At 34.8% G+C, this 22,524-nt stretch overlaps 1 protein-coding gene across 3 annotated transcripts in view; it reads right to left on the bottom strand.

The window, feature by feature from the left end:
• Positions 1-22,524, bottom strand: part of LOC106059184 (uncharacterized) — a 44,233-nt gene that overhangs the window by 9,428 nt on the left and 12,281 nt on the right. For 2 of the 3 annotated variants that reach the window (XM_056012151.1, XM_056012150.1), the window contains exons 2-5: positions 11,154-11,240; positions 7,916-8,342; positions 3,619-3,697; positions 92-123 (exon numbers count right to left, since the gene is read on the bottom strand). In XM_056012151.1, coding sequence (XP_055868126.1) covers positions 92-123; positions 3,619-3,697; positions 7,916-8,342; positions 11,154-11,240 — 625 coding nt within the window. The remainder of the gene's footprint in view (positions 1-91; positions 124-3,618; positions 3,698-7,915; positions 8,343-11,153; positions 11,241-22,524) is intronic. The other variant, XM_056012152.1, reaches the window with a different exon arrangement.

The following is a 22,524-nucleotide window of genomic DNA, read 5'->3' as shown; positions in this document are numbered from 1 at the left end:
GATAGATAGATAGATAGATGGTACTAATATTTTAAACACTATAACTTGTACAATATTTACAAATGACTTATATGACCAATAATACACTCACCGGCTTTTTGCCTACTGTCGGTACTTTTTTGGCTGTTGTGGTTTTGAACACAAATAAAAACATTATGTGAACATTCAGTGCAAGAAAGTATTTTAAATGGAATTCAATACATTTTCGGTCAATGGGATATCTTTTCATATATATATATAGAGAGAGAGAGAAATATATAATGAGTGTCAAATGAGAATATACAATGTCTGTTCATTGTGTGCTGACCTGACATAAGCTACACGTGACAGAAGAATGTATGCCTTTGAGAGTAAGTGCTACAGATACCAGGAAAGAAAACGAATGAATTTGTACTTAAAGAACTCAACACTCTGGCTGGCTAAAATGGAGCAATAAATCAATATTGTGAAGAGATGAAAGCTGAACTTATCAAAAGTCATTCTTCAAGTTACAGTGGAGGGAGCACGTCGTCCAAAGAAAAGCTGGCTAGCCTCTGTCTTCGTATCCTGCTAAGAACAGCTGGTGACCGGGAAAGTGGAGAGATTTTGTCATGCGAACTGTCACAGCATCCCCTACCACACCAGTAAAGGGACATGATGGAGCTACATATCAGGTGACACTAGGAATATATAATGAATATACTATTTACGTTTTGAATGGAATGGAAAGAAATTATCAGATCAATAGAAACAGGTTAACGAATTATATATAGTCATATATGTATAAATCAGGGTCGACCTTAGGCATAGGCAAACGTAGCAGCCACCTAGGGCCTCCTATTGATGGGGGCCTTGCACAGGACTAAACAAAATGGCGAAACTTGGATCAGATCTCAAGCATAGTGGAGCACTATGACGCCATGTTTACTAGTCTACCTCTGCTTTTATTAGTAGAGATAGCGATATTTGACTCTCAGTCGATTTAGATATAGACGTGAAGGTATAATACATATACGTAATACATACATTGCTTATTTTTTTTAAATTTCATTACGGGCTACCCAAATTCACTTTGCTTAGGGTCTCCAATTATCCAAGGCCGACGGGCCCTGTGTAAATCCGGCATTTTATAGAATGCCTAGCTGCTAGTGTCGATTTTAAATAGCTTCATGTCGCGTTTGCATACATCTGTATACCGTAAAAGTGGGCGACCAGCGGCTCTCCTGCCTTTAATAAGATCGCCATACAGGATATCTTGTGGAAGTCGACCTACTGACATTCTGCGAACGTGGCCAAGCCAGCCAAGGCGTCTGCTGCTGATAACAGAACGGATGTCCTGGCACCCTGCTCTTCGTAGCACTTCCTCGTGGAGAGAGAGCATAAGAGAAGGGTCCAGCAGAAGCAGAAAGAAGGGTTAAAATACAATTGCGCCTGGTGATTTCATATGACCAATCTGCAACCGCAGCTGTGTATCAAGGATTGGCCTCTTTAGTCACATAAGAAGTTGCAAAGGGAAAAGAGCGGCTCTCGAGATGTAAAATGCCACAGATAGAATGCCTAGGCATTCTAAATCATTCCTGAAGATTTCAGGCAATTAGGAAAATATTTTTCAATTATCTAATTTTCCTAGGCAAATTTGCCTACTATGACAACTAAGATGATATCACTTGACTGATACAACTTTTGCTATGATGATCCAGGAAAAGAGAAGTTAATTGATCATGTTATTTACACATATTTCGCCATTAAAAAAACAGAGCTTATATACGTGCACAATAACTTGTACTCGTCTTGGAACTTCATTATCAACTCTGAGGGCTACGTTACAAACAGAAATGATATTTAAAGTTATAATAGGAATAGGTGTTTTCTTATTTCCGTTCTTGTCCAATCAAAATAAAAATTAAAAAGAAGATATACGACCTAAGTCTACCATTCCCCAGTTCCCACTAAGTTCTATAGGAAGAAAACGTCGGATATGGAGGTCCCTTCTCTCCTTACAATAACAATATTTCATTTCTAACTGCGTGGAAACTTCAAAAACCTGGGTGAGAGGTGGGGGGGTGGGGCGGATCTCAGAAACGTTTCTAACGATGTTTCTAGAATTAAACAGCTGATGTATATCGCTGAGAAAACATTGACTAGCTCGTTGGCCACGCTGGGAAAATTCTATTGGAGATTTTCATAAATGGCGTAAAACCTATAAATAGCCAGCCTTTTGGTGTAACCGGTGTAGAGACTAAACGGAGTGTTGATAAGCTAGGTGTTTTTTAGTTGTGTCTAGCACCACACAGGAATTTCTTAGCTCTCTCCATTTCTAGCACAAACTAAACTTGTAATGGAGGAAGTATCGCACTTCTACTCTAGGACAGTGGCACAGCTCAAAACTTATTTATAAACAAATGGGCAACTAAATTGGGTTCAAAGAAAACTTCTCGGGTTTGTAAATTTAGTTTCATAATTTTGTCAATAGATTAGATAGAATTAGATTTAGATCTTAACTATGTGAATCGTGTGTCTCTCATTTACAACAATAGGCAAATGGACGTCAACACTTGTTGTCTAGCTGCAATAAAAGCACTGATCGCTCTTTACACATGCTCTTTACACATTAGACCTATCTGAAAAAAGTACCATTGCATTAAAGAAAAAAACTAGATCTAGAGATTTATTAGCAAGTTATCATAAATTATGATTTGGGAGATAAGTGGACAGAAAAAAAAATAAAGAGGTGCAGATCTTAGAGAGGAAGTGGAGAAGGATTGGTCACTCTTAGAAAAGATACCAGCAACAGAGCTAGACAGGCCTTAGAGTGGAACCCCCAGGGCACAAGACGTAGAGGAAGACCAAAAACTACATGGCGACGCAGTATACTAGACGAAGCAGGGAGGGTAAGAAAGAGATGGGAGGCCATTAAAAAACTAGCAAGAGACGTGGACTGTGGTGTGTTTTTACAGAGGAACGCAAAGGAAAGATGATGATGATGATGATATCATAAATTATAAAATGAGTTAATTAAGACTGGAGCATTATTTTATTGATTTTAATATTTGTATTTAAGAAGAAACAAACAAGAAGAAACAAAAATATTCTAAAATAATTTGCAGCCTTATGTTTTACTTAAATCCTGTTTTTGCTTAATTAATTTCTCAAAATCGATTAGTTAGAAGAAACTCGACACAAATCACACAATTATATTACGGTTATATCAATGTACTCTTTAATATAGATCTATCATGTTCATTGAAATGGAAAGAATTATTTGATTGTTTGAAAATGAAAATTGTACTTAGTACAGGCTCAATGTTTATGTGTCTACAAATGTATACAATATTTTTCAGTCTTAAGAAATCCTGCTCTTCATCCCCCCCCCCATTTATTAGCTTTAGCTTAGCTCTATCTTTTGAACTACGACATTTTCTACTTTGCCTAACGTATTCAATCATTCTATAAACTAACTAGACATTTTAAAGAATGCTTAGGCAAATTAAGAAATGGAAAATCGTTTCGTACTTCGCCTGAAAACGCCAGGCATTCTTTAAATGTGTGCATTTCGCATTGTGCCGGTAACAAATATATATATATATAGAGAGAGAGAGTGAAAGAGAATGAGAGAGAAAGAAAGAGAGGAACACTTACGTTTTAACAGAAATTTTTTAACATGTCTTTTGCTTCGAATAAACTGAAGCGTTTTGTCCGCCTGGTCTGTATTGAGCTCCTGTGGATTAAAAAGTGTAGTTGATTTGTTTTAACGAATTTGAGTCTGTTCTTCCTTTCACATTAATATTAATCAATTTGTTTTGTTTTTTTAAATGCTTTTATATAGAGCTTCTTTCATGCTTATGCTCAGTGCGCTTTGGTCTAATCTCTTCTGTGGACCAGTTGGGAAAGGGGCATTTGGGAAAAAGTTTCCAAGTTGCCCTTAGGAGCTCAGCAAACACAATTCTTTTTGAGTCGGGATCCGAACTCAGCCCCTTTTGTTAGATGCTCAAGATGTAGTCAAGCGGTTTTGACCTGTCAGCCACACATTCCAAATTTCTTCTGACCTTCTTCATTTTAACTTAATGAGAAATATAAAGTGTCGATCTAACCAACATTCACCTGAAAATAAAGTGTCGATCTAACCAACATTCACCTGTAAATAAAGTGTCGATCTAACCAACATTCACCTGTAAATAAAGTGTCGATCTAACCAACATTCACCTGAAAATAAAGTGTCGATCTAACCAACATTCACCTGTAAATAAAGTGTCGATCTAACCAACATTCACCTGAAAATAAAGTGTCGATCTAACCAACATTCACCTGTAAATAAAGTGTCGATCTAACCAACATTCACCTGTAAATAAAGTGTCGATCTAACCAACATTCACCTGTAAATAAAGTGTCGATCTAACCAACATTCACCTGAAAATAAAGTGTCGATCTAACCAACATTCACCTGTAAATAAAGTGTCGATCTAACCAACATTCACCTGAAAATAAAGTGTCGATCTAACCAACATTCACCTGTAAATAAAGTGTCGATCTAACCAACATTCACCTGTAAATAAAGTGTCGATCTAACCAACATTCACCTGTAAATAAAGTGTCGATCTAACCAACATTCACCTGTAAATAAAGTGTCGATCTAACCAACATTCACCTGAAAATAAAGTGTCGATCTAACCAACATTCACCTGAAAATAAAGTGTCGATCTAACCAACATTCACCTGAAAATAAAGTGTCGATCTAACCAACATTCACCTGAAAATAAATCGCTTGTCTTCGCCGAACATGTCTCTACCTAAAACCTAAGTAAGAAATATATATGTGTGCCTATATAAAACCAAGACGCAACGATATATAGATATATATATATTAGGCTTGACTATTTATACAAATTACAAACACGCACACTGCCTGACGACCACATGTCAGAGAATCTAGTGAACAAACGTACAGAATTTGAGGAGAAAAGACTGAAAGAATTAGAAGAGAACCTCGAATTTCGTTGAGAGAAATGGTTAACAAAACATTTAGAAGAAAAAACTTTGAAAGATGATTGAAGAGAAAGTCAAAGAGGTCGTTAAAAAATGAATGCAGTGCTTGCTACAGATTTGCTTTAGTTTGATTTGATTTTAACCCCATAGTTTAAACACTTTGCAATTGCAGAGCTTTTTATGTGACTATACGCACCAGTACGGCGTACTGGCACCTTTTGAAAAAAAAAATTACTTTTCCTGTATTTTAACGTATATTATTAATTTTTAGTAGTTAAAAGTTAGGCAATCAACTACTAAGTACCAGCACCCAATCACTAAGTACCAGCACCCAATCACTAAGTACCAGCACCCAATCACTGAGTATCGGAACCCAATTTTTTTTTACAAAAAAGCACTGTATATATATATATATATATATATATATATATATATATATATATATATATATATATATATATATATATATATATATATATATATATATATATATATAGTCAAGCCTTGGTCATATCTTATAACCCATGTCCAAAGTAATACTGAAATACTTTTCAAATTGAAGAAAACAAAACAAAGAATTCCTCTTTATAAAATAAAACAGGTTAATCCCTTAAATAGACATCCTAAACTACTGAACACACACTATAAACACACCATGTAACTTCCTTTTAATTCCCTAAAGTAGAACTTAACATGCCGTTTAGAATTGAGAAATTTGAATTACCAATGAATGACTATTAATAAAAACCTTTATTCCGTGCAGAAGTTTTATTTTGAACTCTGTCAAAGTTTTGGAATTATTTAATTTATTCCTGTTCCTAATGTTTCAGCCAGTTGACTTGAACTCATTATTAACATATTAGCCAAACATTATTTAGACATTTGGATCATTTTAATTATTTCATTGACACCAAGTCCGTAGATAGCTGATTTCAGAAACACAATAAGAGCTTAACAATTGTTTATATATAAATGTCTAGGATACGGCATAATGTGTTATAGACTACGACATAATGTGTTATAGACTACGACATAATGTGTTATAGACTACGACATAATGTGTTATAGACTACGACATAATGTGTTATAGACTACGACATAATGTGTTATAGACTACGACATAATGTGTTATAGACTACGACATAATGTGTTATAGACTACGGTATAATGTGTTATAGACTACGACATAATGTGTTATAGACTACGACATAATGTGTTATAGACTACGACATAATGTGTTATAGACTACGACATAATGTGTTATAGACTACGACATAATGTGTTATAGACTACGACATAATGTGTTATAGACTACGACATAATGTGTTATAGACTACGACATAATGTGTTATAGACTACGACATAATGTGTTATAGACTACGATAGCGTGTTGTCAGGAAGTTTTGAAAGATTACTTAGCATGTTAACAAAGTTTCTGGCAGTTTGAGTTTTAGATGCATCCTGAAAAATGATTTCTTTTATCAATAAATTGGATACTCGTCAAAGATCAACAAAATCAGATGACAATCTTATTAAAAACAAACAATCAAATCAGCAAGACGAATCAAATCAGCATGGCAAATGGATTGTGATTAATGCAGAAAAACCTGGTGATGTGTAATTTTTTAAATGTAATTCATTCAATGTTTCTTTAACTACTAGCCACTTCCTTGAAGAGTTATATAGATAGTATTTTATCCATGATGTTTTATATTTACATCATGAAATTTTTTTTATTTGATTGAAGCTATTGACATTGATCTCCAATTGGCAATCTAATTGTATAGTTGTATATACAATTGTATGTTAAAAGGGATTATTTCTATATAGGAAAATTGCAACAAAAAGTATTGTTCCCCTCCCTCTTTTGAGTTAAAAGTAAAATGAACAAAGTCTCACTAATGATTCAAGAAATTTCTAAATCTTTTTTTTAAAGTACAGAACAATTCGTGTCATAGTTGTGAATGAAGAACATACTCATCAGTTCTCATTAGAATACAGAACTTGGAACTTTGGTCCTAACATTGATCCAAGCAATGATATAGAGAAGAAGAAATGCTTATTTCTCTGCTATCTATAGATCAGGAACACTTTATTACATTAAGCCCAAGTATGGTGTGAATTCAAGGGAGATCACAAAAGCAGCACAGACTCAATTTATTTGAATATATCTTTTTAATCACCTTTGAAAATAAAGATGCAGTCGTCGTCCTCAGCAGAACTTTAATCTGTACGATAAACATGAAATAAGGTTGTAGCTTCACTTGAACTAGAGAGCAATCTAAAGTAGCTGTTTCTAATCATTGACTCTGGGCAACAAAAACTACGCTGGCATGACAGTGTGAAAATATTGAACAACTTGTTACAATGCATTCCATATGTCTCCCATAGTATAGAGTGTAACATACAATTTGTAACACAATAGTAAACTAAACCCAATCTCCGTTCACTTACAAATGACTATAAAAAAAAACCTGAACAAAAATTTAGAATTGAAGCAAATAAATAATTATTAGCCAACAAGGACAAATAGCAATGAATTTGTTGAAATGTTGAAATCTGTTGACGGTTGTCATTTGTTCATAATTGTCTTCTGTTTATATTTGTAATATACGTCATTATAAAAATATTTTTTTGTTAATACACTAAGTACAAAATATTTTTGTTTTTAAACGGCTGAACGTTTGGCTCTATAAAAAAACGATGGATATCTATCTAAATCAATAATATCAGTACACTTATTAAAACTATGTGTCTGTCCAAATGTATTAGATAAAACAAACAAATGAAACATAAACCTGAACTTGGGCGCTCTACTACTACACACATACACACATAGAATAGGATAGAAGAAAACATTTTTACATTCACACACACACGCAAACAACATATCAGCACTCACTAGAAATAATGTACTGATATATTCTGACTAAACAAACATTTATTTTCCTACCTCAAAAGCCTCATTAGCATTAGGTGCATTCTTGTCCTGGTCCTGGAACATTTTGAGAATCGCCCTCTCTAGCTTCTCCTCCAGCCGCCTCTCCATCCCATGGAGGTAACTGACCGCGTAGGCTGCCAGGCAGGCACCGGCTATAAGAAACATACAACATGTGATACACACAATGCAGATGGTCGGGTTATTCCGCAAGGCACAACGCCGCGTGCGACCTCGGACAGTGACGAGCCATGGGGCAGCGTCAGTCATGGCAGTGAAATCCTCATCCATCATTCGGAGATCCTCCTTAGTATCCTTCGGACATTCGGGAGACATTTTCACACATGTGTGTGTGTGTATGAAATCACAACAATCACATGTACGGGGAAGCCTTGCAGTGCATGGCCTTAGACTGTTGTCTCTTTCCCTTACCCATTTGAACCTTCATTTAAAAATAAAAAGGCAAACAAGTAATCTAGTTCACGTCACTAAATATAGAAGTCACGTGACATGTTACGTCACAGCGATAACTATAAAAAATGGATTGACTCGATTGTTTACAAACGCTGACTGAATGGACATAGCTGTTTCCAAATAATAGCCTACGAGTCTAGCATCAATAAAAAAAAACACAGCATTTAAACACATCGCTTGTGTCTTAGTTTCTAAAACAAAATATGTGGATTTAGATCTACTATTAACTGTAACAATCTCTTAAGCATATAGATCTATGTGACTAAATCTCGTTTCAAGCAGTTTATAGTTCAGTGTTCGGTCAGTGCATAATGAAGTCATATGGGCGTTGCGTTTAAAGAAGTTTAACACTGAGAAGCACAATTTTTATTAAAGATCTGATTGCATCAAACTGTGGTTTTACGTATCTCGTTAGATTATTACCAATCAGAACATGATCCAAACAAACTTGAAATCCAGGAAATATTTCAAGAACGAATCCACTGCTCCTGTGTTTGCATTTAGTTTTAGCTTTGACACACGAACATGTTTAGTGGAGAGATTTTATTTAATGCGCACTAGCCAGGGACCGAGTTTAGTCAATCTGAAGGATACATATCTACGTTTTTACTAGCAGACGTCCCGCTCATACTGGGCTATATCTAGATGTAAGCCGCTACATAGTGCACTTGTTGTGTGTGTGTGTGGGGGGGGGTGTAATTGTACACGTATCGAAACTTTGGAATTCGTTCGATAAAAATGTTGTATAAAGTTTGTAATAATGCTGTTTGGTATTGATATAAAGTTTGTAGTATGGTTGTTTGGTATTGGTATAAAGTTCAAAATAACGCTATTTGGTATTGGTATAAAGTTTGTAATAACGCCGTTTGGAATAAGTATAAAGTTAGTAATAGCGCTGTTTGGTATTGGTATATATTTCCCAGCCCATTACATTTTATTGTACAATAAGTTATGAAATGTGCACTTATATATATATAAAGAAAAGAAGGAAATTAAACTGGTAAAAGTTATTTTATGGCTTTGTCCTCATTTTACGTAAGGATTTGTCCTCTTTTTTGTCCTCCTTTTTGTCTTCCTTTGTCTGGTAACCCTCTTCGTACACACGTGCCTTTAACATTTAGGTGCTCATTTAGAAAGGGTTTTGTTGATACAGGGCCGGCCATAGATAGTTGGAGGCCCGAAATGAAATAGAATAATAAATAGCGAAAAAATATAAATTACGGAATTTATTAAAAACATAGTGTCCAATAACATTGGGAACAAGTTTCGCCATTTCTTTTCTAAAAGAAAATTATTTTCTTTTTAATAAAATAAGAAATAACTGTCAATGCAGGTGTAGAAAAAAAAAACAACAACTGAATTTAATAACTATTTGTTGCGTTACTTTAAATATAAAACCAAATTGATATTTTCATTGTTTTCCCCGAGAATGTACATGTTTGTGTGGAGAAAATCAATACATTATAATATATAAAATGTGGTAGACTTAAATAATAAAAACATCTAGATCTACTTCAATACTCAATCAACAATAAAACAATTCACATCAGATTGTAAAAGAAAAAGAAAAGGGAGGGTGGATGACAGAGAGAAGGAGAGAGAGAAGGAGAGAGAGAGAGAAGGAGAAAGAGAAGGAGAGAGAGAAGGAGAGAGAGAGAAGGAGAAAGAGAAGGAGAGAGAGAAGGGGAGAGAGAGAGAAGGAGAAAGAGAAGGAGAGAGAGAAGGAGAGAGAGAAGGGGAGAGAGAGAAAGAGAGAGAGAAGGAGAGAGAGAAGGAGAGAAAAAGAGAGAGAGTGAAGGAGAGAGAGAGAGCAGATCAAGATAAAAAGAATACTAAATCTAGAATTCAACATTCCCACAATTCTCAAAGTGATAGTAAGGGCTTTGTTGTGAGGATGTTTTGGGGAGACTATTTTGTTGAATACAGTGTCGCGGTGGTGGGTAAGGATGATGTTTAGATGATCAGGCTTGGATTCAAGGGTCGAAAGTCTATGTGAGAAATCTTAAGATGCACCAGGTGCAAAAATTTTTAAAAAATATATTAAAAAAAAACGAGAGAAGAGCTTCTGGCCACAATAAACAATATAAGGGCAAAAAAAAGTCAAGTTCCCCTTCCAGACCTTGTGATCTATAGGGCATATGATGAAATGTCATCTGTTTCTGTGATCCAAGGTTAACAAGGGTGTCATGTGGCCAGCATAACGACCAACCGCCTTTACTAATGTTAGGTACCCCTTAGTGCTGGGTGGACTCAGAGGCGCCAAAGATCCTAAAATAAAAAATACGTCTTCACCTGGATTCGAACCCGGGACAACATATCATCAAGGAACAAATCAACGGGCGTACCCCGTAAGTAATGCATGTATGTGTGCGCTTAAGTATATGTTTGTATGTATGAACGTATGAATGTATTACGTCTCTGTATGTATGTATTTATGTATATTGACATGCCCTTATGTATGTATGTATGAATTTATGTATTTATGTTTTTATGTATTTATATAATTTGTTTATATGTATTTATGTATGATTATTTGAGCATATTTATTTATCTATACATATATTTATACATGTATGTATATATATATATGTATGTATGTATGTATGTGTGATGTGTGTATGTATGTTTGTATGTATGTATGTGTGATGTATGTATGTATATATGTATGTATGTATGTGTGATGTGTGTTTTTGTGTTTGCAATCCATGTGTACCTCAGTGTGTTTTGAACAATGTTGTTTCAAAATAAATTAAAAAATTGAGATTTTAATAATAATTACCCTTGCGCTTTATTAATCCATATTCCCAAGAGATCAAAACATTTCATGTGAGCTTGAGTCCTTGGTGACAACCATGTTATAGCCCAGCTAAAAAGAAAGACACGTTTACTAATATAGCTAGTGTTTTATTTTCACAAGACAAAATAAGGATTTTAAAAAATCGTATAAATAAGTAAAAAACAACAACAAAAACATACAGGTCTTTGCGCTTAATTCAAAAAGGATTGACACAAATGTATACAAACTTATATTAATACTACAGACCAGGTTATGGGTGTTCTAAACGGAGATTACAATTCACTTTTATGCACCATATGTATTTGACAATGAATTAAATTTTTTATCTTTGTTTAAAATCTCACAAAAATTTTGAATTTTCAGCTTAATGTTAGCAGAAGAAATCAGGGGGAATAACTTTCAATGATTATTATTTTGGTAAAACAATACTGGTTAATATTGCTACACGCTTATCTTCTCGTATGTGTTGTTTATGTAATATTTTTCCTTGTTTTTTATTTGCATTTTCCAGATCTATATTTCAATTGAAATGACATTATTAATCTGTAAATCAAAATGTCACTGAGTATTTCTCCCTAGATCTGTGTATTTTTACAAAGCCTATACAGCCTTATATTAACTCACTCTAGCTGTCTGTATGGTATAGAAATAAATAGTTTGTACACTTTACTTCTCCCGCACCAAATTTCAGATTAAGCTGAAATTTTGCACAATTATTTCTTTACCTGACAACACAAGAATCTATTTTAAAAAAGTTAATTAACTATTGGTATTTATTATTTTGTTTGGTATCTTGCACGAGCACGCTACTCTGCCTCATCGTGGCGCTCGTGTGGAAACGACCATTAGAGGAAGTGGTTTGGCTAAATGGGTAGCAAAACAAAACTGCCGTGGGGGTTTCCACGGGTAGGCGAGAGTCCACCCATTGCACGGCGCGGAGTTGAAAAGGAGCCCTTACAAACCTGTCGATACAGGTACTCAAGGGACAGTTACATTAATGGCGAGTTCCCCACGGTTAGTTTGGTATAACATAGGAAAATGGTGGAGGCTCCCGGTGCTCTCGGCCTTCGGCCATGTCTAGCCCATGCGTCGGGGTGCCAAAGGCATCGGAAATACATAGAAATACAAATATGTTTTACATAGACATTGACTCGAGTCTCTCCCAGACAGAACGGTCTGTTCAGACAGGTTTTTTGTTACTGTTTGACGCTCAAGCAGTTTTTTTTTTTTTAAACTTAGAGCTCGAAGAGCCTTCGGCTCAGCTCTCGGACAATCAAAACGGTTTGGTATCTTGAACAAGGGAAAGAAATCGTACTTGACATATGTTTTGGTATAAGTTAAATTAGTCCCCTTGAGGAATCTTGTGCCCTGAGTGAAATTTTTTAAGTATTTAAAAAACGATTATGTAAACATTCACAAAGATTCCCTCTCCCTTTCACAACTGGTGCAGACAAGTAATAGGATCAGAGCGCATAGAGAAAGTTAAAAGCCAAAGAAAAACAACTTGTAAATATATTTCCTTCGCTTAGATTTATATATCATGCACATATAATTACATATCTGGACCAATCTTATTAATACAATTACACTCAATATCAGCTTTGGTTTATTTTTTAAAAGTACACACGCGGAGTTTACATATATGCTCTGAACTTGAAGTATCTTAGGTATCCCGTTTTACCAGGACGTATTGTCATAAATAAATGTAAGACCATATGTGTAAACTATAATTCTTTTCATATGTAAACTTTTCAAATGAAATTAATGCACAATGTTAGATTAGCAAATTGAACAGCATTAAATTAAATTTCTTAGGTCTACAACTAGATGGCTTTTTTTTCAGACTCACACACTACATAAGTTTATCCTTTGATTACAATGATAGCGCTTATATACGGTGAATTTTTCTACAAATCATTGTTAGTAGGGTCTATTGAAATTTGTTTGAAATTAGTGGACCAAAATAAATCTATAGCCTAATAGTTGACATTTTTACAAAATAAAGAATGGGTTTGTTAAAAAATAATTCTTTCTCAAATCTTTCTATATTACAAAGCTCATATCAACTCTGTCTGTTTGTCTGTGTTTCCAAAATTTTGAACACGTTACTTCTGAGACACCAATCTCGGATCAAGATGAAATTTTGCACAATTATTTCTTTTACCTGACAATACAATGAGTTCTTTTTTTATTTGTTATTAATTGATTTGTTTAATATCTTGATTGTTGAGCACGGAAAAGAAGTAATGCTTGACTGATATGGTAGTATAGGATGAATTAGTCCACTTTGTAGTTTGCCGCTCTAAAGTAAGTTGAAATGAACAATAGATAACTATACAATCTTCTATTTTCATAAGCACGTCAACAGCATATTGGTTAGTTTGTCGGCTCAACGAGGCTTGAGCCATGAGTTCGAATTCAGGTAATTCCCCACGCCCCCTTTCTTTTCGATTACTTTTATTTTAATTTTATGAATGCTTTAAAAAAGCAATGACGGTAAAATTCACCCATACATCCATTTTTCTCTCTCTCTGCCCCTCAACTGGTGCAGACAAGTGATAGGATCATAGCGTAGTGAGAAAGCTAAATGCATGAACTGGCGCTTAACAAAACCATTGGTAAAAATATTTTCTTATCGCACAGATTCATCGTCTTGGTCTAGATCTATTCTAAATGTAATGACACGACTGATCCAAACCATAGACTATATATATACAGGACTGCCAACTGTGCGCACCACGCCTATATTATTCAATTAAATAAGACCCTTACACCGAGGCGTCCTTGGTTGCAGTGTAGTGTTAGAAGAATGACTTCCGGTGAATTAGTTTACTATATAAAGAAACCATCACTAAAGATAAACACATAGACATACATAAATATAGACTGGTCGATTAAAGAGTTTTATGAAATGAAAATTTATGACTTGCAATTTTGTGTACTTTATTATACAGCATTTATGAGCAGTATAAAAGTTAAGGATTCATATCTATTTCAGTCATAACCTATATAAGTATTACAATATGTTTACTGGTGTTTTGTTTAATCTCTAAGAATGAAGATCATGCAATTTTTCATAATTCGGAAATCCGAATACAATAGATATACATGTTTTCAAGCTACATGAAGTTACTTCCTTCCGCCAGTCTATATTTATTGATGTCTATGACTATATATATACATGACTGCCAACTGTGCGCACCACGCCTATATTATTCAATTAAATAAGACTCGTACACCGAGGCGTCCTTGGTTGCAGGGTAGTGTTAGAAGAATGACTTCCGGTGAATTAGTTTACTATATAAAGAAACCATCACTAAAGATAAACATTACTTTCAAAATATTTCTCATTTTGGTAACATTGCTATAGACATAGCCAGATTTTATAACAACAGAATCTAATTTACCAACTTAAAAAAAGAGCATTTACATAGATAGTGTTCTAACTAGTTTATATATATAATTAAAAACCCATTAAGCACTTTTGATCAAAAACAAATTATAGTAGTGTGTATGGTCGTATAGGTAGATATAGTTTATAGCCATAGGTCTGGGTCAAAGTTTACATGTTTACTACGTGTACAATTACTTTTGATTGAAGTAGGAACAATGATTCTAGAATTCTATTAGGTGAAGACAAATTTGGAACAAACAATTTTTTTATGGCTTTAAGAATAATTTATGTTATTTAGGATTTAATTAGTTTAAAAATTTAATAACTTGCAGAGCTGAAAGTTTTATGCATATTTTTCAATTAGTCATAAATACACCATTGCTTGTAATTTTTAATAATAATAATAATAATCTATTATCCGTAAGGAAATGTGTCTTACAATTTGTGCATTACACCAAACAAAAAACATTATAAATATAAAAAACCAAAGTGTACATTCACACCAGACTCACTCATAATTGACATGTGACAAAGTTTATACCAGATTGTTCTTATTTAATGATTTGATTGCCAGGGGAACAAAAGTGTGTTTGTGTCTGTTTGTCTTTGCTATCGGTGTCTTGTATCTCTTTTGTGATGGTAAAATCACAAAATCCTGACACAAAGGGTGATTCTTTATTTTGAGGATCTTGTTAGCTTTTTTTATAGATGTTTGTCTCAAACATAATGGCTTCATATATATATATATATATATATATATATATATATATATATATATATATATATATATATATATATATATATATATATAATGCATAATGCATGCTATCTTTATAAAAAAACTACAAATAAATTTTAAAAAATAGGTATAGAATCTAGCTGTAAATAAAAATTGGTAAAGATGTCAGTGTGTAGGCTCAGGGACTAACTATTGTTTTTTTTTTTTAGACTGACTCACTCACAGACTTCTAACTTCTATCACCCATTATAGGCCTATATTCTACCTAAGTAATAAATGACACTCTCAAAACTGTATTGACTCTTCCATTAATCGCTTATTTAACTCATATTAATAGCATACAATGTAAAAAGAAATTGTCAAATGTGATGAAAAGAGAAAAAATATATATTATCCATGCTGGCATTATCATTCAAACATCGTGAATGTCATAAAATAAGTTTATACCGGAAGTACCTCGTCTCACATTTTGGAGTTGAACGAAACTTATGCTTAGTTACCCTTAGTGTTGGCAGTCCTGTATATATGTAGTCTATGTCCAAACTAATTGATACAATAACACTTCGTAAAAGTTGTGTATATTTCAGAAGTATTTTTTGATATGTTTTTCTTGTTCTTTGAAAGTCCACTAAACATTCTTTGTGGTCCTTGAATTATTGTTTTTATTGTATTGGAACGGTCAGTTCTCTGTCTCCCTCTCGGTCAGTTCTCTGTCTCCCTCTCCCTCACATTCGCCCCCTCCCCGTCCTAAGTACAATTACTGACGTTTCTTCTCAATCAACCAGAACCCCCACTCCCACTTAAACATCCTCTTTACAAATGTTGGGTTGTTTTTTTGAAATGAAAACCCCAAACTTTTTTTTTACCATGCCCTCGCCAAATATTTTCCAGCCTTTGAATTCTAGATCTAGCCTCTTTGGTTATTTTTTACCCTTATTGCATTCTTCAGTCATAAGGCAAGCAATTTAAACGATCAGTTTTAAGCCTAAAGGAAAATAAAATGATTTTTTCGAAGGCCTCATCCCTTCCCATTCCACACACTACATTAACTTTGGCATGGCATCCTCAATATCAATTTGTTTTGATTAATTATAACCCATTTTGAATACATAGACAAAAAAGTGCTACTGAGTTTAGTAGTCTTACCTATACACATACACGCCTAAAATCACTATGATTCCTCACCCTTTTCGGAAAAAAATACGTCTTTTCTGATGGTTTTTGTTTTTTCGAGGGGGAAGTATCTTGAGGAGATGCAGCACTGAGCATCATATACTTTAGCTACGCCACTGTTAAAACATCTCTTACAAAAAAGTATTCAATTTTTGGGCTTATTGCGTTAGCTTTTAAAGATTATGCTAAAAAAAAATATGAAGTTGGAAATGGCAAGATGTATTTCAGAACATTTTCTGTTTAACCGGATAATCATTTGTACCCTTCTGAAAAGTCCCTTTGGGAATCAGAGGGCTTGCAATGCGTTCCGTTATTTGACCTTTGATCATTAGAATTGATTGCTTCTAGGGTCAGGCGTAGATCTGGATCTCTTCCCTCAAGTCCCGTCTGAAGGCTCTACAATAGCAACGACGATTATTATTTTTGAAAACATAATTCACCGTTCATACAAAGCTCTAAAAACAATCACGTCTTCTATTTGAGCTTTTACGAATACAAACAGTCAACTAGAGTAACAATAGGCCCCAACTCATTAGACACTTAATTGAATAACAGTCAACGTACAAATTAACTTTGCTGGCTGCGTTTTCCAAGTTTCAAGTCAGCTGAAACAATTAGTAGTAAATCTTACAAGAAATAAATAAAAGTGTTTAAAACTTTAATTTTTACTCTGTGAAGATTTTTAGCGTCCCTCGAAAGGGGAATAAACGCTATTAGTTCTCTGTGGACTGTCCGTCGCTCCCGTTTAGATCTCATTAACTAGAAAAGATATTGAAAATCCGACATCATGATAATTTAGACTTTTCAAAGTTCTGATGCAATGGCTACTTTTTTCTTTTCTGAAAGCTAAAAATTTAATTTTTAAAATCAACTATCTAAGGATTTTTTATTCATAAAAATACACCATTTTTACAACTATTCACTACTAATAGTAACAAACACGGGAGACAATTTAGTAAGGGCGGGAGTCTACCGCAACATCTTAAACACATATACGCAAACGGTTTTAGATTTTTCGTCAAAATTTTATTTTTCAAAATTGTATTACTAAGTTAAATAATTTTAGTCCTGCTAAGTGGAATTCAATTTAAAACAACAATTAATAAGCAGTGTTTCATAATATAGACGTGATACTATACATCTGAACACTTGACTAAAAGGAAAAGTTTTATTTCATGAGTCCATAATGATACCATTCAACGTTTACAAAACAATTAGATCAATTATCGTCTTGGTCTAGATCTATTCTAAATGTAATAGAGAATCATTCAATACATCTGTTAGGCCAGGTTCACATTTAACTTTTCCTTCACCTTCTCCTATCCCTTTATCTGTTGGACGTTGGGGCACCACACAAGATCTGTCAACAGTCTTTCTCCATTCCTCTCTGTCTTTTGCATTTGATACAATTTCATTCACTGACAGACCTGTGAATTCTTTGATGTTTTCTTCCCATCGCTTTCTATTTATCTTCTTCCTGGTACTGTTCCCTGAAGAAAGGTCTTTGCAATCGCTGAGTACCTTGTGATGTGGCCATAGAGTTTGAGTTTACGTTTTTTTGACACGGTTAGCAGGTCATCGTGGGGTCTAATTGCTGTATTAATCATGCTTCTAATCTCTTCATTCGTAATGCGGTCTTTGTAAGTGACACCTAGGATTTAACCAGGGGCGGACTGGGTATCAAAATCGGCCCAGGCATAACCATATAATCCGACCCACAATTGGCATGTCATATTATATGTGTATAGTATATGTAGATAAGGTTTGATAAGGTATCGGAAACTGGATGTATGCTTGCGTAAGATTACGTACTGTATTTTATTTATACATTTATGTAGTCTGAAAACTATTAACAGTACAATAGCAGCCTTAATACAAGTTTGAAATTAATATATTGTTATATCTCTGCTCCTATATTGAAGAAAATGATGCACATCAGGGCACTGTTAAAGACTAGTGAGTGGGTAGAAACAAGTTGGTGGACTGTTGATTCAAGCCAAGTAGAGAGACAGAACTAGAGATAGGATAGAAGCTTAGAACCGCCTGAGTTGTAGAAGGGATCATTGCCAGTGTGGTCAGCGGGTGAGAAGCAGTGTAGGTTGTCTGGTCAGGAAGAAGTCTTGACAGGAAACTGGAAAGGGTCATTCCTGTTAGTGTATGCATTGTTCCTGAGACACGAAATGTGACCTGTGTTAGTGGCAAGATAGAGAGCCCTGTTGGAATGTTAAGACATAGGCGGCATCAGTGAACGGTGTATGTTAGTGGAAGGCAGTGGCGGAGACAGTGGACCCTGCAGGCCAGAGCAGCTAAATGAACTCATAGACAACACAAGACTTTAATGTTAATTGTGATCGACTAATATCTTGTAAAAAAACAAACAAATCTCGTAGATAAACATCTCTAATCTCTTCACCTTTATCCTTCTTTGATTGTTTGCCCTAGATTCGTTATTAAATGTTTTGGAAATGTTATGGTATTACTTATAGATGACAGATTGTTACTTCAAAAAAGAAGATAATTGCATCCTACTCATTTCATGTGTCCTGTTGATCAGTGACTTAAACTCTGGTAGGTCATTGGTTGTTCTGGCTGACTCAAACAACCCATTCCATTGAAGGATTAGAGAAAGCAGAACGTTTAGAGGGGCACTTCATGTGAAAAGCTCTTGCTCTTAGTACATTCACAACAACGCGATTTTTTTATATGAATATATCATGACCCATTATTTATAGGGCCTGATTTAAGTATGTGGGGGCCCCGGTGCAGGATTTTTGTGGAGGCACCTACAGTTTTTCAAAAACTTTAATAAAATTCCACTTCAAATTAAAAATACTTATATCTAAAAACATGCTAAATTAAGTCTCACTTTGCATTTTTTTTAACATTTAATTTGCAAATTTTAGTTTTAAGAAGTGCATAATTTGGAGTTTGTAGAGGGTAAGGGCCGGTAAGTCCCTTAGTAGATGCACTGCGTAATTCCGGAGCTGCATTCATATATTACGAGCATGCCACAAGCGGAGACTTCACGACAGCGTTGCCAGCGGACCTAAGAATTAAAGTGTTAGCGTTAAAAATGCGAAAAAAAAAATTACAAGTTTCTGAAAAGACAAAATATCGATATATTTATTACATATTATATATATATAATGACCGGGGTAGAAAATTCCCCACCCCCCCTTCCCCGCCGAAAAAAATCCTGGCTACGCCCATGTATCTATCTATCTATCTATCTATCTATCTATCTATCTATCTATCTATCTATCTATCTATCTATCTTATCTATCTATGTAGAATCCATTCTTTTGGCAAAATCGATTTCTATGTTATAGATCTAAAAAAATTCCCCTAACTCTATTTAGTGACTAGTGAAATGAAATCATTTCTGGATTCCAACTGGCAGCTGTACAAGATTGTGGAATCTAGAGTCTACATTCTAGTAGATAAATATGAAGGGGGAGGGGGGCAGCGAGGCATGCATAGATGTTTATGACATTCGATACTTTCTACAGCTAGTCGACTCATTCTCTAATAATGGTAATATTTTTTTAAGAAATGTAAAAGTTGATGTATACCGCTGAGAAAAGAATGTCTATCTCGTTGGCCACACGGGGAAAACTCTAGTTAGACTGTTATCATTGTTTAAGTAAGATGAAATAAATTTACATTTGGATATAGAGTTAGATCTAGGACAATATCCAAAAAACTTTTGCGTTCTTGAAATGACTATCGCTTTCGTTAATTTCCTATTAGAAGTCTTTTCTGACTGAAGACTTTAATAAATTAATGTTCAGGAAAATTGTGCGCATCGTCTTCTTAGTCTAGATCTAATGGCCTAACTTCGGAATATTCTAAAGTTTACTAGATCTATATATTCCAATCCTTAACCAGGATTCTCTCTCGTGGAAAAGGGAGAAGGTGGCGGATTACAATAAATGTTCCATTGTTTTAAAATCTAACATTCATTAACTGTTAAGAGAAAAACAAGTTGCATAAAGGCGGTAGTGTCTTTTTAAAAAAAGTATTAGTAATGTTTTTTCTTGTCTCTGTTTCTAGGAAAACAAACACCTCTATTATGTGGGCATGATTATTCAACTTATTGGCAAATGTAGCTTTGGGAAATGGTGCAAGGCTATGTCTGTAACAAACAAAAAGAAAAAGAAATTCTTAAGATTAGTGACAATAGTGACATGAAAGATTAGATTGGAGTCGAACTTTTTATGCTGTATTGTTTTCAAACTCGGTGACTCTGTTTCTCATGAAATTTAGTATTTGTAGCTTTGCTTTTCTTTTTATTGGAAAAAAAAAGGGGGTGTTAACTTCAAAACCCCAGTTGGCTTATATCATGTAATTTGGTGTTGTAGTTTGCTTTAGATTTCTTTATCGAAAAGTGGGAGTTTTATCGTTAAAACCATCTGTTGGGAAAGGGGGATTATACTCAAAACCATCTGGAGCGGAAGTTTCAAACTCAAAACCTCTTTGGCTAGGCTCATAGAATTTGTTGACTGTGGTTTGCTTTAGTTTTAATTGAAGAGAGTTTGTAACTAAAAACACTCTGGACGGGGTTTTAAACCTTCAAAACTCCTCTTGGCTACGCTTATAGCGTTTTTTTTTTACGTCAATATAATTTGGAGAGAGAGGGGAGAAAATTTACCCCCCACCCCTTGGCCCCTTGGTTACGCTCATGGAATTTGATTTCTGTCGTTTGCTTAATTTCTTTTTGTTTTATTGAAAAGGGGTAAAACCTCAAAACTGGAATTTGAAACTCAAAACCCCTGGAGGAAAATTTTAAGCTTACTTGAAATAAAACAAAATTAAAGCAAAACAACATTCATTAAGTTTCACCCCCACCCCCGCAGTGGGGATTTAATTCTTTTGGGCTGGGAGTTGAACCCCAAAACTTAACCCCCACCTCCTTGATACTCCGATGGCGAGGTACATCATTCTTCATTCTTTTAAATCAGCATTTCATCCATCTTGATATGTTTCAAATTGATGAATTCCATCAAAAAGGGAAAAAATGTATAAACTTCAATATTTCGTCCGCAATTTTGTTCTAGTGTCTCTTCTCCTATCAGTGGCCTCACTAGTTCCTATGCTTGTTATAGACCGAAGCAGTATGTGTTCAAATCACCCCACTACCTTTGAAAGTCGTCTGATGACATGAAAGACAACTCTGGATGTAAACCTCCACTACCTTGTCACTAAGCCTAAAAAAGATAACGGTTTCAGAAATGAACCCTGAGAAAAATCAGAAATCGATATCTTTAGTGTGTATTACAACATACTGTGCCACAGTAGGACAGTTCCAGTTGGTCAGTTCCAGTTGGTCAGTTCCAGTTGGTCAGTTCCAGTTGGTCAGTTCCAGTTGGTCAGTTCCAGTTTAGTCCAGCGGCTTGGTGAAGAAAAGAATGTTTGTGTGAGCGATAATGTTCAAACCTTAATACCCAGGCTTTCACTCAAACTCCAAGAGACTAACCATAGCCGTTTTATGGCTGAAGTTAGCCACCCAAGATATTCTGTAGGTGTCTCTTCTCCCAAACTGATCTTGTTCCAAGTTTCTTTTCTCTCAATTCTTTTCTCAAGTATCTCTTCTGCAATGTGTCTCTTGTGCAATGTGTCTCTTATGCAATGTTTCTCTTGTGCAATGTGTCTCTTATGCAATGTTTCTCTTGTGCAATGTGTCTCTTCTGCAACGTGTCTCTTATGCAATGTTTCTCTTGTGCAATGTGTCTCTTGTGCAATGTGTCTCTTCTGCAACGTGTCTCTTCTTCAATGTGTCTCTTGCGCAATGTGTCTCTTCTGCAATGAGTCTTTTTTGCAATGAGTCTCTTCTGCAACGTGTCTCTTGCGCAATGTGTCTCTTCTGCAATGTGTCTCTTCTGCAATGTGTCTCTTCTGCAATGAGTCTTTTCTGCAATGTGTCTCTTCTGTAATGTGTCTTCCATGTGTTAGAAATGTCAGTCTATTTGCTTTTTCTGCCCTTTTTCTCGACGACTTATCTCCCCTTTTTTTGCGTCAGCGTCTCGCTTTTTTGTCCTCGTTAGCAG

The sequence above is a fragment of the Biomphalaria glabrata genome, chromosome 15 (genome assembly GCF_947242115.1).
Source record: "Biomphalaria glabrata chromosome 15, xgBioGlab47.1, whole genome shotgun sequence".
In the NCBI taxonomy this organism is placed as follows: Eukaryota; Metazoa; Mollusca; class Gastropoda; family Planorbidae; genus Biomphalaria; species Biomphalaria glabrata.
This window is presented reverse-complemented; position numbering and strand designations above follow the sequence as displayed.